At 44.2% G+C, this 21187-nt stretch overlaps 1 protein-coding gene across 7 annotated transcripts in view; it reads left to right on the forward strand.

The window, feature by feature from the left end:
- The window catches only part of Apbb2 (amyloid beta precursor protein binding family B member 2), a 305019-nt gene that overhangs the window by 228370 nt on the left and 55462 nt on the right, over window positions 1-21187 (forward strand). For all 7 annotated transcript variants that reach the window (XM_051198467.1, XM_051198470.1, XM_051198471.1 and 4 more), the window contains 2 exons: window positions 16351-16497; window positions 17676-17803. In XM_051198467.1, coding sequence (XP_051054424.1) covers window positions 16351-16497; window positions 17676-17803 — 275 coding nt within the window. The remainder of the gene's footprint in view (window positions 1-16350; window positions 16498-17675; window positions 17804-21187) is intronic.

The following is a 21187-nucleotide window of genomic DNA, read 5'->3' on the forward strand; positions in this document are numbered from 1 at the left end:
AAGTACTTGCTTATAGACCAGTTGCACAAGAAGTTCTGAGCTTGCATGCAGACAGGAGTCAGTGATGATGTGTAAAGAATCCCCTGTGTGTTAATAGAACTGGTTCTTTGCTGGTGTGTTTTACAGAGTAGGGAGCCTGGGGATAATTTTTGACTGGTTGCATTTAGTATATGTCTATGTGTGTTAGGGAGATTGTTCACTTTACGTAGAATAGATTATTCTCCCCTTTCCCTTACATTGAAGCACACTTGTTATAACAGTCATCAATCCAGAGTTCCTGGCTGGTACAGCAGGAGTGGGGAAGGTGGCACCCTGTGTCAAAATCCAGACATTCATTTTTCTGGGACCGCAGCTGTTTAATCCCAAGTAAACATACACTGGCTTATATTGATTATAAACTATTTGGCTGATGACTTAGGCTTCTTATTGGCTAACTCTCTCTTAATTATTAACCTATACTATTAATCTATGTATTTCTACATGCCATTACTTACCAGAGAATGCCCAGAGTTCTATCTTTCTGGTAGCTACATGGCAGCTTACTCTCTGAGTCCTCTCCCCAGAATTATCCTTGTCTGGTAGCCTGGCCTATATGTCCTACCTGGCTACTATACAATCAGTGTTTTATTCATCAACCAATAAGAGAAACATATATACAGAAGGGCATCCCCCATCATCTGTTCCCGGAAGTAACATTTTACAATCTAGATTCAGAATCAAGTCTGTACAGGGAGGTTCACCTGGGAGAGCCAAGCCATCATTCTGGTTTTAAACCTTCACCTACCCATCCCCCTCCCATAAATTAGATGAGCCCTTTATAGAAGAGCCCTTTGTTCCTATCTGTTTTGTTTTTGTTTGTTTGTTTTTTCCCAAAATTCAGCGCTTCTGCTGCCCAGATTGTCCCTGTAATTCCACCTCCCTTGTAGGTGACCCTGTGTAGGTGGCCAGTTTGGGTTGTCATTTTCTCACATAAGATACCTGTCTCATTCTCCCCTAAGGAGGCTTATATCACTTCAGTGTTTGTTTGATTGTTTTTCTTAAGATTTTCTCTGGATACTTCTCACTGGAAGAAAAATGAGCAGCTATCAAATCCTGGTTAAAATATTGCATTTAACAAAGTACTGAGGGGACCAGACTTCACTGACATGTGGGATGGCTATAGATGTTAACAGGAGAATTTGTGCTGAGACTAGAGAGACACCACCACTCACTCATCTGTATAGTCCATGGCCATGAGTTCTTGGGCAAATGCTTTGCCCATGATGGATTCTGTTGATCAAGCAAAGAGGATGCAGGATCTTGAGCTTGTCTCTGAGGAGGGGAGCTACTGAGTGCTGTAGTAGCAGTTTGGGAAGTGGGTTAGGGAAGATCTCCAGGAACTAGATCCACCCCAGCCCCACTCAGCAGGCAGAATTTCCCTGTCTCCAAAGTGGTAGTAACAAGTTGCAACCAACATTACACAGTAGAGGCTACCACATGAGAGCTCTACAAATATCAGCATCATGGCATGGCCTGCTTATAGCCTGTAGGCTATGTAATCTAATAAAGAGTTCACCTTCCTTTCTTTTAAAAAATTTACCTCTCTCTCTGCACCCCTCCCGTGTGTGTGTGTGTGTGTGTGTGTGTGTGTTGGAATAGGAGAGCGTTTGGTGTGGGTGACAGTCAGAGGATGGTTGCCAGAATTGGTTCTCTCCTTCTGTCCTGTGGATCAAGCATCTTTACTTGCTGAGCCATCTCGACAGCCCCACCCTCTTTTCTTCCTCACCACAGATTCCCTGCCAGAGTTTCTCCTTGCCCTCTCTCTATGCGTCTTTATCAGTTTTTGTCTGTTTACTGCTCCCTTCTGTCCTCGTTGCCTTCCTGGCCTTTGTGATTAGATCAACTCTGTGGTCATTTCTATTAGAATCATGCCTTGCAGCATGATCTAGAACCATCCATCTCTTTTTGCCCTGTGATCAACAGGGTTGGCCAGTCATGCTTACCCTTGGAGAGTTCCAGAGTTTCTAGAACTACTGGATGTCTTAAGGGCCTCCTGGCCATCTCTGCAGGCATACACTTTTATATACAGAGACATAGCATACACAGAGTTGAGGTAAAATGTGGTTGTGGTAAGATTAGGCATAGCACCTACATGAGTCCACAGGGGCCACAGCTGTTCATTCCAGTGCAAACACATTATGCATGCATTGGAAAACCATCTCTCAGCCAGCACCATATGACAGCACCCAATCCAATGAACAATGTGGGAGGCTATTGAGTATCTGAGAAAATCTACTCTTAACTTTCAGGTGGACCTGTGCATGGTAGCATGCACTTTGTACTTTGTTTCTTGCAAAAATGCACAAAGTGTCTTCATTCCATCTGTTCATCTGTCTACCTTCAGGTCAAGCTTGGCATACATCTACAACTTTGACATCTCTGGAATTAGCCTTATGGTATCCCTTTTTATTTCTTACCTTTATTTATTAGTTTATTTATTGAGATAGGGTATCACTATGGTACCCCTGACTGACCTGGACCTCACTTTGTAAAGTAGGCTGGCCTTGATTGAACACCCCTCCCCTCCCAGAGATCCACCTGCCTTTATCTCCTGAGTTCTGGGATTAACATCATATCCAGCAAACTTGTCACTTGTAAACTCATATATTCCTACTCTAAGAATTCAATATAAGTAATCTATAAAGCAAATTCTCAAATCACTTACTTCTGAACTGACCTCTCCCATCTTTTTCAGGCATGGGAAGAAGCTAAGGCCAGTAGTATTGCGGTGAGATGATGGTACTGACAAGGATGCCTTGCAGGCCAGCATTCCACCCCTCACTGCCCCACCACACCTGTCACTCACAAAGCAGATGCCCATGCTTCTTAGTGGCAGCCCTGGCAATGCTCTGGGGACTTGGGTTTACTAGACTGTGAAATTAAGCAGTCAGGTTCTAGGATTCCCAGAGCCCCAGGTTCAAGGCTCTGTGCTGTGGTTAAATGCTTTTCCTAAGTGAGTCATTTGCTGGGAGTCAACTTCAAGGACTAAGTGACTCATAAATGCTCCTAGAGCCTGGAAACAACAGCATTTTTAATTGAGGTCTTTGTGGGTCTTCACATGTTACGAAGTCACTGAGTTAATTTCAGACACTTAGGAAAATGTTGCAGATTTTTTATTTAAAACCTTTCTTGAAGACCAGCAATAAAAATTACAATGACTCCTGGGAACAGGACTAATTATAGCTAAGTTACTGCATGGTGGGATTGTTTGGAGCCCGACTTCCTATATTGGAGCTCACCTCACAGCAGTCAGGTTGTATGCTAAGGGGATGGACACACTGTACTTCAGACCCCTTCATGTCATTTACCTTCCAGCTGAGGGAGGGGTCAGCCATAAAACTCCCAAGTTCAATGTCAGCCAATTAAATGAAAGAAAATACTGTCAATGGAGGAAAGTAGAGCCAGGGACTGCCCAGAGGGTCTGTCACTCTCAGAAGTCAAGGGCCTCATGAAAGGGGAACACTGAATGATGTTAGTCTGGGAAGCAGGAAGCTTGGGAGACCACAAAACTGCCATGCCTGGTTGATGAGGGATTGGGTGATTGAGTGCCCTGTGCCGGTGGACTAGGACAAGATGGTGAATTCGGAAACCCTGCAGCTGGAGGAAGTTCAAGATTAGGTTCCTGCAGGCATGTGGTCAATTTGGGTTGAGATCAATAGACAACCTTGTTTTATGAGGTTAGGCTTATGTAGCATGCATTATTGATTCCCTAATGTTGAACACACTGTTGTTACTGAACATCAGTGTTGACTCCTTGTCTGAAATATGTGTCTAACATGTTCTTCATCGGGTTTCTTGGGCTTGGGAGCATTTTGACACTATTCTGGGGGGGGATCAGGCAGCAGTGGTGGCAGCATGTGTCTTGTATGAATATATGTTTGTATACATCCAGGTACTTATTATGTGCATATGCATGCAGGCCAGGGCTTAGTCTGCCTCGATTTCTCTCCCCTTTGTTTTTTGAGACAGTCTCTTGTTGAACCTGGAACTCATCAATCAGACTAGGCTGCCTCCCTCTTTTTGTCTAAATGAAAAGAAGGGTTTTAACTTTAACACGGTAAAACTATACAACAGGAACAATTATCAAGTAAGGATTACTTTTACAGTATACAGTCTATTTGATTGGGCAAATTCAGAGAAAATACTCTTATTATTTATCTTATCTTGGTGAGCCCAAAGTTTTGTAGCAAGCCACTTCCAAAACTATAGAAATGACAGGCATCTGGATGCCTGGACAGTCACCCAAGACTCCTCTGCAACATTGGGGCATCCATCTTCTGCCTTCAGGCTTAGAATATCTGGCAGACTCTATTGTGAAGCAAGAATTTTGAAGGACTTTCCCACCTTATCTTGACAAAGTTTGACAGTCTTTTTCCTTTGTGTCCTGCTTGTCCAGTTTGTACAACATACTGTCAGCATTCAAGGCAAGAGCAGTTTCCCTGCCCAGTGGCTAATTTTGCCACAGAAATATATACTACAATTTCATAATTAAAACACTCTTACTAACTTCATTATTTCTACGAGTCCGTGCATCCTACCCACAATTTCGTTATGACCAACTAATATATCTTCTATGAAAAAACCTTTTACCTCTAACACTAGCTTTATGTATATGACATATCTCAACCCCAATTTTCATAGCAGTGAAAGCAAACTCCATATGGAGTTTCTTCAGTGCCCATCATCTTTTTATGAAGTAGATTGGTGCTTCCAGGAACAGACATGACTCATCATGCAAAGCCTTAGGTTACTAAACATCTTAAATGCCATATTCTGTAGGTCTTTGAAGTGTTTGAAGACCATCTATCTCAATATATCTTTTTAATCTTGAAAACATACCTAACATGACTACAAGTTTGATTTTTATAAATGACTAACTTCTAACCTGTATTTCTTAATTATTTATCACATTTTTAAATGAGCTGCATAAGCACAAGACCCCAAACAAGTAGAAACATGAATGCAGTATATCAAAAATAAGCTTAAATTTCTATCAATATACCAAAATTCATACCAATGTAAAGTATTTGAGGTTCATAGTTGTCTTTTTAACTTATATTCCTATAGTCCCCATAAATGATGACAAGCATCCATAATCTTCCAAATAACCAAAAACCGACCCATCACACCTTTTGGGGATGTGGGTATTGAATTTTCTAGACTGCTTCCTATTATCTGTGGATGGCAGCATCTTTAGGGAACCTGAGAAAATTTAGATAATGGTCCAGTCCTAAGAAAACTTGCTATAAGATCTGTTGCCCAGACTCTGTACAATGGAAAAGTGAAAAGTTTATCTGCAGTCCTGTAAAATAGTCTACAAGGCTGGAGCATCTCAGCCAGCAGCCTTGGAGCTAGCTGTTCTAGATGCAGAATTCTGAGGAAACTGCAACAGAGGCACTCAAAGAGGCTGAATCACCTGGGCTACCATTTTCATTGCTGTCTGGTCCTCTTGCTCTGAAAACACACAGACTTTCAAAGGTAACATACATATGTGCATTAACACAATTATGGACTGTGAGTTGTACACAAGCCAGCCAAAGATTTTTTTTTTTTTTTTAATGTTTGAAGAGGTAAAATATGCATCACCTGTCTAGCTTTCTAGGTTTATTTCTTTATGTCTGTAGCCAGGATTTTCAGGAGGTCTTCTATCAAACCTGATCTCTATTAACTTTGAACGAATACACAGTAAACAAAAGCATAACCTCTTCCCCAAAGCAATACATTTCTTTTTTTTTTTTTTTTTTTTTAACTTTCATTTTAAAGTTAAGGCATTCCTAGCTGGTTTAATTCAGCAGTCCTTTTTTAATCCAATGTCTCTCAGTAACTGTCATTTGTTCATCAGTATTCAAAAAATACAAAGTTAACACAATATACAGGACCCAGACTCCCTGTATTTCCCTTCTCTACATGGCTTATTCTTTATTATTATTATTATTTATAAACTATTTACTTTTTTCTATGACTGTCTATACCCATTTTCTTTCCCTCTTAAGGCTATGCACATTTTTAAACCACTGTAACCTCTTTAGAGTGTTTTTTTCCCCACCTGAACCTGCTTTACTGCATATCTCTAGCCTTTTCTATCTGCAAGAGCAAAGCCTTAAATTTCTAAGCCATTCCTGGGTCCTCTGCTGAGGCTTTGGTAATTAGTTCCGCCCTTCCTCAGGTCTGTGCAAGCTGAGCCTTAAGATAGCAGGCCTGGTCTGGAGGTGCATTTGACCACCCCAGCTCTGGAACTGGGTGCCAGCCCTGTGGCAGGTGTTTTTACTTAGTTTTTTGTTTCTACTTAATGTGTCTGTTAAGTGCTCTGCTGTATGACAGAACCTTTTTAAAGGAGCCATATCTTTTTGTTTTTAAATTTCTCAGACCCTAGGTGATCCAAGCCTCACGTTAGGCACAAGATGTAGCAGGTTCTTATCTTTTGGCCACCAACAAGCTTCCAAATCATGACACAGAGACTTCTTATTAGTTATGAATGCTTGGCCTTATCTTAGCTCTTATTTTAATCTGTTTTTTTTTTTTTTTCATCTACATTTTGCCTCAGGGCTTTTTAATCTTTCTGTATGTCTACTCTGTGCCTGCTGGCTGGTGACTGCCTGGCTGACTCTAGGCATCTTCCTCTCTTTCTCTCCTCTCTTCTTCTACCTCTCATTCTTAGATTTCTCTTCCTACTTACCCTCTGCCCACCAGCCCCTCTTATCCCTCTTCTGCCTAACTATTGGCCATTCAGCTTCTTATTACACCAATCAGGTGTTTTAGGCAGGCAATGTAAAACAAACGCAACACATCCGTATATATAAATTAAACAAATGCAGCATAAACAAAAGTAGCACATCCTTGCATATTAAATGAATGTAGCATAAATAAATGCAACACGCCCTTGCACAGTAAACAAATGCAACACATCTTTACATAGCTAAACATAGCCACAACAGCTGCCTGAACACTGCACACCAGGGATCTGCTTGTCTCTGCTTCCCAAACACTGGGATTGCACATGCTCACCACCACACCTAGCTTTTATGTGGGTCTTTATAAGTAGCCATCATCCCAGACCCTGTGAAGACTGTCTTACATAGGAAAATCACAACCAAGAGGTAAAACCGTGGGGAAACAAAGCCCTGGGTGGACCAGGGAGAGGACCCTTGTTTGTTTAAAGTGTGAGATCTGGGCCAAGAAGGCAAAGCACTACTTTGCTGCACTTCTACTGGGAGCATGTAGACTGGTGGCTCACTCCCAGCTTCGATTCTGGGGTTACAAATAAGTTAGCAAGTAAACAAACTTGAAAACAATGTCTGTGCCTACAGGCATAAAGGGAGTAGTAAAAGCTTTTGCACTGGAGCTGCTCAAAGGAGTGACTTGATTCAAGCCCCCCAGGTGGGGGCACCATTTGTGGTAGAACCACCTGCCAGAACACATTCCAGGGTAGAAGATCAAATGGGTCCTGACTTGCCTCAGACACTTGCTAGAGAGCAGTTACTTCAGACTGTTGGCTGAAATGGTGACAGTGGTCTTGCTTGCATGCTGCTTTTTTTTTTTTTTTTTTTTTCTTTTTTCTGTATAGCAAATACACTTGCTGTGTGAAGATGAACTGTGTACCCCTCTCTTCCCGGGGTATCCTAGATCTGTCCTTGCCATGCTTCCCCAGGCTGGGGGGTGAGGATGGGGCTTGCCTGTCTCTCCTGATCCAGGCCTCCTCTCCTCTGACTCAGCATCTCCCCTAGAGCTCACATGACCATCCTGCTTTCATGGGCAAAAATAAAGCATTCCACTTCACGTGTGGCTTTGCTCTGTGCTTACTCTGCAAATAACCTTTGTGCAGCCAAAACAATCTGTAGCATAAATTAGCCTCATGGACCCAAGAACTTGCCTCTCAGTAGTTTCCAGAACTCCTTCAAGGACAAAACAGATAACACTCACACTTGTGGGGAGTAAGACTGGCTTCCCAGGCTCACAGGTGTCTGCTGCACATAGGCTGGAACAAAAGCAGGATTCTGCCATTTGAGCTCCTTGGCTGCCTCTTGCACAGGCTCCTGTTGAAACTGTGAGGGAGGAGGGGACTATGACAGCCATTGCTACCACATTGGCCTGGGGTGGCATTCAATTGTCTGCAGCAGCAGATGCAGTCACCCTCCCTTTTGTGAGAATTTCCATGGTCAGTTTTAGAATGTGACTTTCGATGATGCAGCTTGGTAACTTATAAGAGCTGTCCTTCCCGGCCTTAGGACAGGGTGGGGTGGGGTGAGGTGGGGTGGTCTGGGGTGGTCTGGGAAGAGTTGTGACTAGAGTTCTGGCTAAGGGCAATTTCACAGTTCAGTCCAAGCTGATGTGGCTCATTTCTCAGTCACTGGAAGCTAGTGCTAATAAAGGCTAGCACATTGAGCTAGATCACCTGCAGTACTTTCTATGTTTGGCACTAGTCATGGGATACATAGTTCTTTAGAACCTAAGTGCCATTGTCTCTATCACACAGACATGTAGCAACTCAGGAACTGGCCTTGGATCATTTGGGAATTAAGCAGGGAGTTCTAGGGTTCTAAGGGCTGTGGCTTCAGAGTTGACTCTGTGGATAGATACTGTTGAAATTACCGCAGCCAAACCATCTGCTTCTTGTAGGCAGTATCAGGCCTCCTTAGAACTGTACCCATTCAGTTCTTGATGGTACCTGCAGAGGCAATGGTTTCCCTCCAGTGATGCAGGCCAGCTGGGAAGTGAAGAGTGATGAGCATGAGGATGGGACAGGCAGCAAGTAGAGGTCCCAGACTCCCAGCCTATGGCTCCTCCTCACTCAGTAAATACCCACTGAGTGCATAGAATGTGCCTGACACTTGTTTGGGCAATGGCATCCAGAGATCCACAGGGTCCACTATACTTCTCTTCCTAGAACAGCAAGTGCAGAGTACAAAATGACAGCATTAATGCTGCACTTAGGGTGCCTCTGTCCCTCCATGGTGTCCATTGCTCGGTTTCATGGTGCCGGTCTCCTGTCCTGTGGAGTGCAGGTTGGGACGCTGCGTACTGCGTGAGGGTTGAAGCTCTGCTGCTTTCTTTGTGTGTGGCAGGCAATTCGGCTGCTCTCTGCTCCCACCTCTCTTTCAGAAAACAGGAGCTACAGCACCTGAGATGGTGATGTCTAAAAACACACTTTGCTGCATGTTATCAAGCATGTAGCACTTGGATTATGATCTATAAGTAGTCAATCCTGCTTTCATAATTTCCCTGCTAAATCTATTTAATTGGGTGTATTAGATAGCACATGGTAAGCCTTTGATAAACTATATCTGCCAGTAGGATGGTGAACATTGTAATGTTACAAGTTTGTGTCTAAAACACACACACATACACCCCTATTCCATTTATGTTTTTGAAACATTGGACATAGTTTAACCTACCTCTGTTCAAATTTCCCATTAATTAAAAAGACCTCAATGCCAGGCTGATTGCTGGGCAGGAAATGACTAATACAATTAAGTATGCCTATACTAAATCTCAACCCTGAGGCCTATCTGTGGCACCAGGGGAGAATAGCCAAGATCCTGGCCCAGGGAACCTCTGCATACACATCCATTGCTCAGCTTGCCGTGGGCCACCGAGTAGAAACCAGAGTGGATTTGAAGCAGAGAGCAAACTTTCTCATCAGCCAATGCTTGTGTTAAGTCAGAGTGACACCTGTGCTTCTCTGTGTAAATTAACAAGTTGGCACTCTGACTCTTACTTTTACAATTATATGACTTTCTCCTGCTGTCATGGCTCAACCCACTCAGCAGCTTAGCAGCAGTCTCTTGGGGCTAGGCCTTTTAATGATGCATTCCCAGCCTTTTAATGACCCAAGCTGGGAACCTTCCCAATAATGCGGTAGGCAGGAGTGGGTGAGCAGGCAGGCTTGAGGATGGGTACTGGAAAAATTACTTCCGTCCTGCATCACCCCCTACCTAGTGGAATGGTGGTAAGCTGACACTAGCCTTATAACCTTCATCTTCATAGATGGGCCTGGCAGATATGAGTGCACCACAAACTTTTACAATAGGGCTGTTTTGCTTGGGGAAACAGAAAGAGGAAAATTTAAATAAATGGCACTAGTCAGCCCAGTGTCCCAGAGGGCCCCTGTTTGCTGCCTGAATGGCCATAATGTTACAGGCAGTCTAAGGCAGCAGCAGAAGCAGTGGATATATTTGTTGGGAGCTGGGGCAGAATGTGTTCTGGGGCCTCCCTGGCCGAGGTCACTGCCATGGTGAATAAATAATTCACCAGGCCAACAACTTGTTTCCTTCCAGAGGGAAAATTGGGTCAAACTCCACTCAAGGGAACCCCCAGACACCTGTCCCCACAGAACCCACAACATCCTGGAGTTGGAGAGCATTTCCCTGTTTCCAAGCTGTAACAAGCCTGATTCATTCATGAGGATATGTGTAATGACAGTGGCCTACATTCCGGCCTGGAGCAACCTCTGTTGGCTAATGACTTCCCTGCAGTAGAAGCCACATCCCAGTGGGCTGTTTGGACTTGAAGGGCCAGTGCATTTTCAGGGGGTGTTGTGAAGGCTGTTTTGTGTTAGAGCATTTTGCTTACTGAACAATCAAAAGATCTGGCTCAGAGTAGAAATCAGAGCCACTGCAGTCTCCACAAAGGTATGAAAAGAAAGGCAAAGTGCTGGTTGGTTTTTGGTGGTGGTGTTTACAAGGAGTCACTGTGTAGCTCAGGCTGGTCTTGAACTTGCAGTCTCCTTGCCTTAAGAGCTGGGATTATAGGTGTGTACCACCATTCCATCTTTCATAACTCTTGAGGAAGCATCAGAGACCAGAGGAGATCAAATAGAATGAATATACTTTAGATGAGCATTATTCTGGCCCTCACTGACTAGATGAATATTTTTAAAGTCCTTTATATTCAAACATGGCAAGAACGCACTCCCTTTTCTGCGCGACTCTAACCTTTCTGGATGTGAAGAGTCTCCAAAGGGCTGAACTCTGTGACTGTGGTGGCAGCCAGGATAACCATACCCTGGGATCTAGCAATACAGGCCTGAATCCCAGTCCCTTGCATGGCCCTAGCAGAAGCTCTGCCAGCTCGCTGGGGCTGTCTCTTCCTGCTAATGTCATCTCTACTTTTGCATGTTCCTCCTCCTCTGCCCATAGCCTAGCCTGCTCCTTGTGTAGGGCTGTTGCTGGGGTGTTGAGCAGCCTCAAGGGGCTTTGCCTTGAACACTGCCCTGTATTCAGCTCTGGATTATTGGACCCCCCTCACCTGTAACTCTAGCGAGTGACCCCACAGATTATATGCTCATTCTTAGTGCCTACTTCCAGTGTCATTTCTTTTGTGTACTCCCAAATTCCTAGCCTCTTTTTCGGCAGAGCCTCTTGACCTCTTTTCTGAATGCTAGCTAGTAACTTTTTGTTTTTACCTCCACTGTGGTTTTTGTTGGTGGTGATGGTGGTGGTAGTGGTGTTTTGTTTGTTTTGGCTTTTTTTTTTTTTTTTTTTTTTTGAGATAGGTTCTCATTATGTAGCTGTCCTAGAACTCACTGTGTAGACCATGGGCTCAAACTCACAAAGATCCACCTGCATTGGATTCCTAAGTGCTGGAATTAAAGGTGTGTGCCACCACCACCCAGCTTTGTTGGTCTGTATTAAAGGTCAGAGAAAGAAAAGAGACAGAGACCTGGAACTTAGCTGAGAAAAAGAGAAATAATCTATCTTAGGGGAGAAAAATGATTGAGAGAGAGAGAGATGGGAGAGTGGGAGGGAGGGAGTTTGTCTTTTGGAGCCATAGAGAAGAGGGGAAAGTGAGCATCAGAGGAGTCCCTACATTATGCCAGACAATATGCCACCCGCTTTGTTTCTTTGGAATCTCCTGGCAGCTCTCTGAGCTCATGTGTTATCACTTTTCAGCAAATGTGTAGTTTCAGGGGCTGAGCACCTGCCGATTAGAATAGAGAAACTGGAAGCCCAGACTGTGGCATAATAAAGCAGAGTTTAGGACTTTGTTCTTCTGCCATTACACAGGTCTTCAGTAGAGGTTCTCTCCAGATACACGTCTCTCTGATGATGGGCCTGAGTTAACTAACAGAGGAGCTAAGAGACGGCTTGGTCAAGTACTTGCCCGAGGAGCTCAGATCAAAAGTGTGGGGCATGGGGCAGTGCAGGGCATGGTGCAGTGCAGGACATGGTGCTGTGCAGGGTGTAGTGCAGGACAGGGCATGTGCATTGCGGGACATGGTGCAAGACCGAGCACGGTGCAGTGCAGGGCATGGTGCAGTTCAGCATGATGCAGTGCAGGGCGTAGTGCAGGACAAGGCATGGTGCAGTGCTGGGCATGGTGCAGGGCATGGTGCAGTGCTGGGCATGGTGCAGTGCAGGGCATAGTGCCGTGTGGGGCATGGTTCCGTGTGGGGCATGGTGGCAATATATGTGTGCATTCCCAGCACTGGGGAGTAGAGACAGGTTGAGCACAGGAGCTCTCTAGCCTGGCAGTCTAGCCTCATCGGTGATCCCTGTGCCAGTAGAGAGATACTGTCTCACAAAACAGAATGGATGGTTCTGGAGGAATGACCCATGGCTGACTTCTGGCCTTCATACATACATGTATGTAGTACACACTAAAAGTAAAGGCTAGCTAAGATCAAGAGTGGCAAATGGCAGTCCTGGGGTTTGAACCAGGCGTTTACACCCAGAGACCATAGAGCAGTACGGCTCTGGGAAGATGACAGGGCTGCCTCTCTGCAGCAGTTCTCAGAGCATCATGGCCTACAGAAATCGTATCCACATGCTAACACTGGCTGAGAGCTCTGTAGCTAGGGCAATGTTTAAAGCCCTCTAATAGAAAAGAATATTCGATAATAGTGGTACACATCTTTAATCTCAGCACTTTGGAGGCAGAGACAGGCAGATCTCTTTGATTTGGGGGCCAGCCTGGTCTATAGTGTGAGTTCCAAGACACCCAGTGCTACACAGAGAAACCCTGTCTCGAAAAACAACAACAGAAAAGGTTATTTATTGACAATAATGATTGTAATTAAACGTTCAGTGATTTCTTGCTGTGAATAGACCATTATCTCATCCAGTTGCCTTAGTACTATAACGTGGTAATGTCATTATTCCCTTCTCATATTCAAAGAAACAGGAGCCTAAAGTGGTGTACTGCAGGCACTCCCTCCATGCATACTGCAGAGTCATGGCTTAAATCCAGATCCATCGGATCACGCCATCCAGACCCTGCACCTCTACTCACCTGCCCTCTTCATCAAGAGCTGCTGAGGAATGAGCAGCCATCAAAGTGTATATATTAAACTGGGTGGTAGTGGTGCATACTTTTAGACCCAGCCCTTAGGAGGCAGAGGCAGGCAGATCCCTGTCAGCTCCAGGCTAGCCTGGTCTACAGAGCAAGTTCCAGGACAGCCCAGGGCTACACAGAGAAACCCTGCCTCAAAAAAAAAATGTATATAATTGTTTTATCGTAATTTCTTTTTAAAAGTTTTAAAAGGCAGATGATTTTAATAATTATTTTCAATTCTTCCCCTAATAAAAATTGAGTTTTTTGTTCCCAGGAGCCAATTTTGGTTTACCATAATGACAGCTTTAAGCTTCTTAACCACTTGGGGGCAGCACCATGCAATGCTGATGCTTGCTCTTTGCTCCTCTTGGAAAGGGCAGCTGGAGACATCCGTGGTGGGGCAGTTTTCCCTCTATACCATGTTTCTTTGGCTATATGGAATGGTGGTGAAGCTTTTCAGACCAGAAACTAAACAACTACATATAGAGCCATCCCCTTATGCTGGACAATAAATACATATTTATCTTATGCCCATCCCCTTATACTGGACGATAAATATATATTTATCTTGGTCCAAACCCTGGTGAATTCTGCCTCTGGTGTCGATCCTTGGGCCTGGACAGGGACTCTGTGATACAATCAAAAGGGAATGGTCTTTGGAGTGGACAGGAGCTGGGGGCCTGTTTGTTAGCCAGCCCTGTTGACTTGGTGAGCTCTAGATCCAATGAGAGAAAGTGGAGAAAGAGTGAGGAAGACACCCAACATTTACCTGGCTTCTACACATATGCACCTGCACACAGAGTAGTAGCCAAAGCCAAGGAATCCCAGGCCCCGTACCTAAGTGTTCATACGTATGTGCGTGCACACACACAAAGTATTAAGATAGAATGCAGAAATGTAGTGGGTACAATGCAAGCAAATGTTATCCAAACCAAAAGTAAGTTCTTTTAGAGGCAGGATGGAATTGACAAGGTTAAAAGGACAAGGATGGAGGGTGGGTTGTGACACTGACTTGGCTAATGAGGGCTTGTGTTGGGAACCAGTGTAAGAGATTTGTTGGGGCCTCCCTGGCTCCCTGGAGAAATAGAGGAGTCAGGGTGCCCAAGCGCTCAGACCCAGGAAGTGGGTTTTAATAAAACAGAGTGTTTGGTGATGTGTGCCTGGGCATTTCTGACTAGCCAACTACCTGGAGAAACAGTTTGCTTTGGGATCTTGGAAAGCAGCAATGTAAGAGGGGCAGGCCAGAGGAGTATCTATGTTCTCTCTCTCTCTCTCTCTCTCTCTCTCTCTCTCTCTCTCTCTCTCTCTCTCTCTCTCTCTCTCTCTCTCTCACACACACACACACACACACACCAATAACAACTGTGAGGGGCTCTGCCACAGCTGTTCCCAGCAGCCCGGCAGCTGAGTAGCTTTTACAGTCTCTAGGACTGCCTTCTCTCTGGAATTTATTTGTAGCAGACTCAATCATGCATATGCTGACTGCACAGCAGCAAGCAGGCATTACACAGCCTTCCCCTCTAGGCTGAGAGCATCTGTGAGTGGTGTGCATACTGTGTTAACTTCTGTGTTTAGTATTCCTTTGTGTTCTCCCCCTTGAGGAAGTGTGACTAGTAGGGGATGCCACTCTAGCCTTGGTGTTGGGGTGGAGGAGGTTAGGCCAGACTTGATGCTCATCACACTGGGCTAGATCGCCACATTTCTTCACTTATATAAACTTGGCAACTTCTCTTTAAAAGCCAGTCTCTTTGCTTTCAAAGAAGAAAGTGCACCACCTGGCCCTGGTGTACAGCTTGGGGGGGGGGGAACCTTAGGCTGTAGGGAGGGGTGAGAGAGTTCAGATCATCTGAGGACCGCAGCTCTCATGCATGATCAAGACTATTGCACAAAAAAAAAAAAAAAAAAAAAAAAAGAATATTGCACAAGCTGTGTGCTGTGTTTCATGTCTTGGGAATGTTGACTTGTTAAAATAAGTGCATAATTCTTTTTTGCTTTTTGTTGTTGTTTTGGCTTGTGTGTGATTTTATGTATATGTGAGAGATTTTTTTTTTTTTTATACAACGTTCTGATTATGGTTTCCCCTCCTAGAGATCTTCTCAGATCTCCTTCAACCACCCAAATCCCTACCTGTTCTTGCTCTTGCTCATTAGAAAACAAGCAGGCATCTTTTAAAAATTAAATAATAATAATACAAAGATAGGATAAAATAAAAGCAAACAAATGAACATAAAATTTTAAAAAAGAACCAAAGAGGGGTGGAGAGATGGCTCAGTGGTTAAGAACTGGTCTTCCAAAGGTCCAGAGTTCAATTCCCAGCAACCACATGGTGGCTCACAACCATCTGTAAAGAGATCTGGTACCCTCTTCTGGCCTGCAGGGTACATGCAAGCATAATACTGTATACATAATAAATAAAATCTTAAGGAAAAAAAGAGCCAAAGAAAAAGTATAAACACATACAGATACAGACGCACACACACACATTTACACAAACAGAAATCCCATAAAGACACAAAAATCAAAAACCATAATGTATAAGTGAAAATATCTGTAAGGGGGGAAAATGTCCAGACAAAACATTGAGAGTTTAAAAAAAAAAAAAAAAAACTCCTAAATACTGCTGAGTTCATTTTCTGTTGGCCATTTACTAGTACATGTAGTTCACTCTCTTCTGTTTTCTTTGCCTAGGTCTCATGGGGTTACATTTTTTACCATTAAAAACACCTCTTTTCACAGGTGATAAGAACTTAGAGGACTTCATGCCATCCGTTAGCTCTGTAATTAGCTCCTGGTGTTCTCCTTCTAAGTACAAAGTATCTGAGAGCACAACACCAGTTAGACAAAGAGGGTTGCCCCGTGCTTTTAAAATACAAATCATCGCAATTTTGTCTTCCAACGGTAGATGATTTGCTAACTGAGTTGTATGGTCAGCCACAGTGAGGCAAATAAAGGTGCCCTGAGTAGACCTAGTCGTTCCAAGCAACATGATGCGGATGACCCCAATTGATGTGTCACTTTATGTTGTCTGACTTTGTCTTCCAGTGTTTTGCTGTGCGTTCTCTGGGCTGGGTAGAGATGGCCGAGGAGGATCTTGCCCCCGGGAAGAGCAGTGTAGCTGTCAACAACTGCATCCGGCAGCTTTCCTACTGCAAAAATGACATCCGAGACACGGTTGGCATTTGGGGAGAGGTAAGTCACCCTTTCCTGTATTCTTCCATGCTTTGTTGACCCTGGGGCTCTGGGAGACTTTGTAGTGAGGGACTTAATGTGTTAGGACAAATACTGTCAGTATGAGGCACCAGAGTAGCTAATGGTTAACCCCACCACAAGCCACTCAGGACTGTGCCTCTAGGAGAGAAAGAACATTTCTCAGAGGCTAAAAGAGTTCTCTGATCCTCAGATCCTCAGAGGTCCATCAGTAGACATTCACAGCTCAGAAGCCACCCCATGCTCATCTGCTCTTGAGGGAAAGCTCTCGGCCTATTTGTTTATTCTGATCCTTATTTACCGCGATAACTCTGAATGCAGCTGCAGACCCTGGCCACTCTTAATCACTATCAGACAGAGGCACTGCCCCTACCACCCCAAGCATCACAGCTCAGTCATTCTAAGAACCTTTGACATCATTCTCAAAAACTGCACCAAGAGCCACTGATCTGTTTGGGATTGGAGCCCCACCAAGAGGTGTCATGGTTCAACTCAGGCAGGCTTCCCTGCTTTCAGTGTGCTGGCATCTGGGCCACCTTCTTGAGAGACCGTCTTGCAGCCATATAGCAGATGGCTAATCATTCCTTGAAAATGTACGTGAGGATTCTATGAGAGAAGAAGAAAGTCACATAAGCTAGCATTCCTGCCCTTCAAGAGCCAACCTGTATAGGGAGAGAGGACATGAATGAACCCTACAAATCCAAACTGCAGCCCAAGAGTTGAAAAGCCAGATGTCTCCCACTTAGTATAATGGCAATGTCCATTACAGACTCTGCATCAGATCTTGAGCAGGTACTTAGGGCTCAGCCTTGGCATCCACAGCCAAGCTGTCATAGAGCAGTTGAGAGTTCAGTACACCTCAGACATCAGTGTAATACTTGATGTTCAGTTAACATCCTGCGGACATAGGAGGGGGAAATGGAGGCGATGGATGTGGCTGTGGGTCAAGGAAGAAGAGTGTCCTTGGCATGAAGAATGGTGGAGGGGGGTTGAGCATTGGAGGCTGGAGGGGATGGGGAGTTCATAAAAGAAGATTTTCTGGGACCTTCGTGTTAGGAATTTGTCTAGATCCAGAAATATAGTTAAAGAGAAGAGCTGGCTAGAAAGCAGGCTAGGACACATTAGATATAAGGTCTCCATATTTTCTTGTTGATTCCCAGGGCAAAGACATGTATCTGATTTTGGAAAATGACATGCTCAGCCTTGTGGACCCCATGGACCGCTCTGTGCTACACTCCCAGCCCATTGTGAGCATCCGAGTATGGGGTGTGGGCCGAGACAATGGCCGGTGAGTTCCTGGGCTCGTATAACCCTCAATATGAATCCTAACAGAAACTGGTTAGAGATGTAATAGACCAGAGTCTTTGCTCTTCTCGCCTGCCTCCCAAGCTTTCCCTCCCTGGCCTCCATCCTTCAAATTTGGGTCATCTCTGACTCATGCATGCCTTTGGGTCTACATTGCAAGCATTAAAGCTCGATGGAAAGGTACCCTGGCAGCTGGGAGTCAACGACTACCGCAAAGTCACATCGCACAACAAACCTAACCCAAGAGATTTATTGGGAGGGGAAAAAAACCAGGACTATAGCTGCCTCTGCTTGGATGAGAAACAGCAGCAAACTGAAGGATACGGGGCTTATATAGAGCATCTTGGGAAGGGGGTGGAACTTCTCAGGGTGGAGATTGGTGGTATTTCATGTCCATAGATTGGACTTTTTACTCTTAGGATGGGGCTGGGTTTATCAGTTAGGGCAGTTAAAGTATTATGTGGGTGGAACCTGACAGTTACAAGTCCTTGGGGGATGGGCCTGGCCACTCCTGTGGCGTGAGGGGCTTGCATACACACTTCTCCTCCCTCATTTTACCAAGTACCCTATGCATCAGACAATCCCGAACCCCATTATTTCTCTCTTCTCCACATTCTTTTTCTAATCAATGTTATTGTACATTGTACTTGCTTCCATCCTGGCTGCCTCAAATCTACACCACTAGTGATGTTTCTTGGGGGGGTGGGGGGAATCTTGTTTGAGAGGATAAGGTCACACACAAGCCTAAACCTTCCATCTTTAAGTCAGAGTATCAGCAGCTTGGGTTTGGCTGAAGTTTTTTAACAGTTGAAATGTTTAGTTATAGCAGTTGGCTTCCACTTGTGTTTTTATGTTGTTCTACTGAAAATGAGTTACCATAAGTACTGTGAATCTTCTGTTCTTCCAAGTGACAGGAAAACTGATGTTCTGATTTTCAGGCCCATGTCATGGCTAATAACTTTAGCAGTTGTTACCACTAATGTTGTACTTGAACCCCACTGCAAAATAGTACATTCAGTTGACACTTAAGGTATAATCAATGATTTGGCAAGTCCCAAGGTATGGGGGCATTTTCTAGCATGTTGGGTCAAGCTGTTGAACATTTAAAGTGTCATGTTGAAAGTGAACAAAATTTTACAGAATTAGATAAAAATCACAGGTGTCAAAGGGGGATGGTTTTCCTGAACATTCTGGCTTGTTTATGTATTTGAAATTGGGTAGTGCAGTCCTTTATTAGGGGAGGGTCTGCCTTGTCTTATACAGCCTTCCTGTGTATGAAGCACCATACACAGGTTTGTGTTTGATGATCTTTGACAAGTTCCACATCCCAAACCAGAAGTGAAGACTTATGACTGAATTATTTGTCAGAGGACAAGCATTTATGCTGGAACCAGATTTGAGAAAGAATTCTCTGGTTGCTGGTTGGGTTAAAGCTTCCTGGGAGCGTAGCACATCTCTGAGCCATCAATACCAGGGTGAGGAGCCCAAGAACTGGAGCAGGTGCTTTGGGGAGAGCAAGTGCGTGGTTCATGTAGCCTGCCATTCATTTGGATTGCTGTAGACTGGAGTGCTCGTCTTCACTTCGGTGAATTACTGTGACAGAGAATCTCTGAGGTGGCCATTACCCATCTCTGAAAACATGTAGCCTCTGTAGAGGGCTCTTACTTTCCCAATTTCTGTCCTCCATGTCTATCTGTACAGCAGGAGCCAAAGTAGAGACCACTATATATTTCCACAACCAACTAGAAATATGCATTCAGGTCTGTTATTTGTTTTGGTTTGTTTGCTTTTGACTGAGGACCACAAGCATGCTAAGCAAGCACTCCCCCACTGAGGCAAGTCCTCAAAACTGCTACCTATGTTTTAGGTTAGATTTAACTCATGCAAGTTTTCTGTCTACACTGTTTCCTTTAAAATAAGTCCAGTTGCTACATGTGTGTAAGAGAAAAGTGCCTTGGATTCTAGATGGCAAAATTGTTCAAAGTCTCTGCTCCTTATTTTCTCTCATCTGAAAAATGAAGATGACTGCCAGGGACAGCAGCACATGTGTGTATGCGCCAGTGAGTGTATATGTAATAATTGGCATGATGATGAAAACATGCGAGTGGTTAGTGAACGTTTACTCTTGATTTTTTTTTTTTTAAGCAATGTGTACTTAACAGATGCAGCTAATTACATGGCTTCCTTTTCAAATCACTGCATCCGGGAGGGGTCACACTTCAGTGGCTTCAGGGATGGTTTATCATTGGAGATAGGAAACTCTTGCAAATCTTGATGAGTTCAATTTACCTGCAGAGCAGGAAGAGCCCCTCCCCTCCCCCACCCCCACCAAAGAGCTCCAAGAGGGCGTTAAGTCAGGGCCTCCCCCTAGGGAGGACCTCAGCAAGTCTCTGTGGTTGCAGGGTGGCTTTGAGCCCTTTTGGCTCAGTAAGTAAAGAAGCAAGTTTGCCACTTAAAAGTTCTGTTTTATCCCATTGGTCCCCCGAGTTTTCATGCCCTGGAAGAAGCCTTTGTATTCTGGGATATAGATAGATAGATAGATAGATAGATAGATAGATAGATAGATAGATAGATAGATAGATAGACAGACAGATATATGTATATATGCGTGTGTGTGTATGTTTGTATGTGTGGGTACATATATTTAACTTTCCTTTGCTTTTAATTCTCTCTTTTCCTTAACAACAATTTACAAGAGAAAATTCAATTTGTAATGCTGCAAAGGAAAAGGATTTTCACTTGGCATGAATAAAACATAACAGTGTTTCATTTTGCCAGGGAAAACATTCTCTTTTGTAGCTTGCCTTGCTGAGAAAACCCTCTCTTGGGGGGTTTCTTGATGTGGTTAAAATGAGTAAGGAAAGTATGTGTGCCAGACCTTCACCAACAGAGCATTGCACCCCACTGAGCTGTGTAACTTCCGGAGCTTCTGAAAGTGTTTTGGGTTTAGCGTTTTTTTTCTTAAGGCCGGACTTAGTTTCCTAGAAACCCCTTGGGTAGTAGTTTCACTTAGGATGAAGTAGAGATTGGGGGGGGGGGGGCGCGGCTAGGAATCAGGGAAAAGGGTGAGGCCTGCCAGAGCCATGTTTGCCATGCTTGAGCTGGCTAGAGTCCCTTCAAATGGGTCAAGACGTCAAGATGAGAACCACCAGTCTGGAGTCACTTGGAAAACTGTTAAACTAAGTGACAGTTCCTTTTTACACTGTGGTTTGTGTTGTACTGCCGTCTACACTAGAATACTAGTCAGTTCAGATCTGTGTTGCTGTGAAAATGTCTCAGGTAATTTTTTTTTTTCTAAAAGGAAAAGGGTCCTTGACATTAGCATCCTTGCTTTGCTTTTAGGACTGTGGCAATGTGGCTGTAAATC

Source organism: Phodopus roborovskii, unplaced genomic scaffold (assembly GCF_943737965.1).
Source record: "Phodopus roborovskii unplaced genomic scaffold, PHOROB, whole genome shotgun sequence".
NCBI lineage: Eukaryota > Metazoa > Chordata > Mammalia > Rodentia > Cricetidae > Phodopus > Phodopus roborovskii.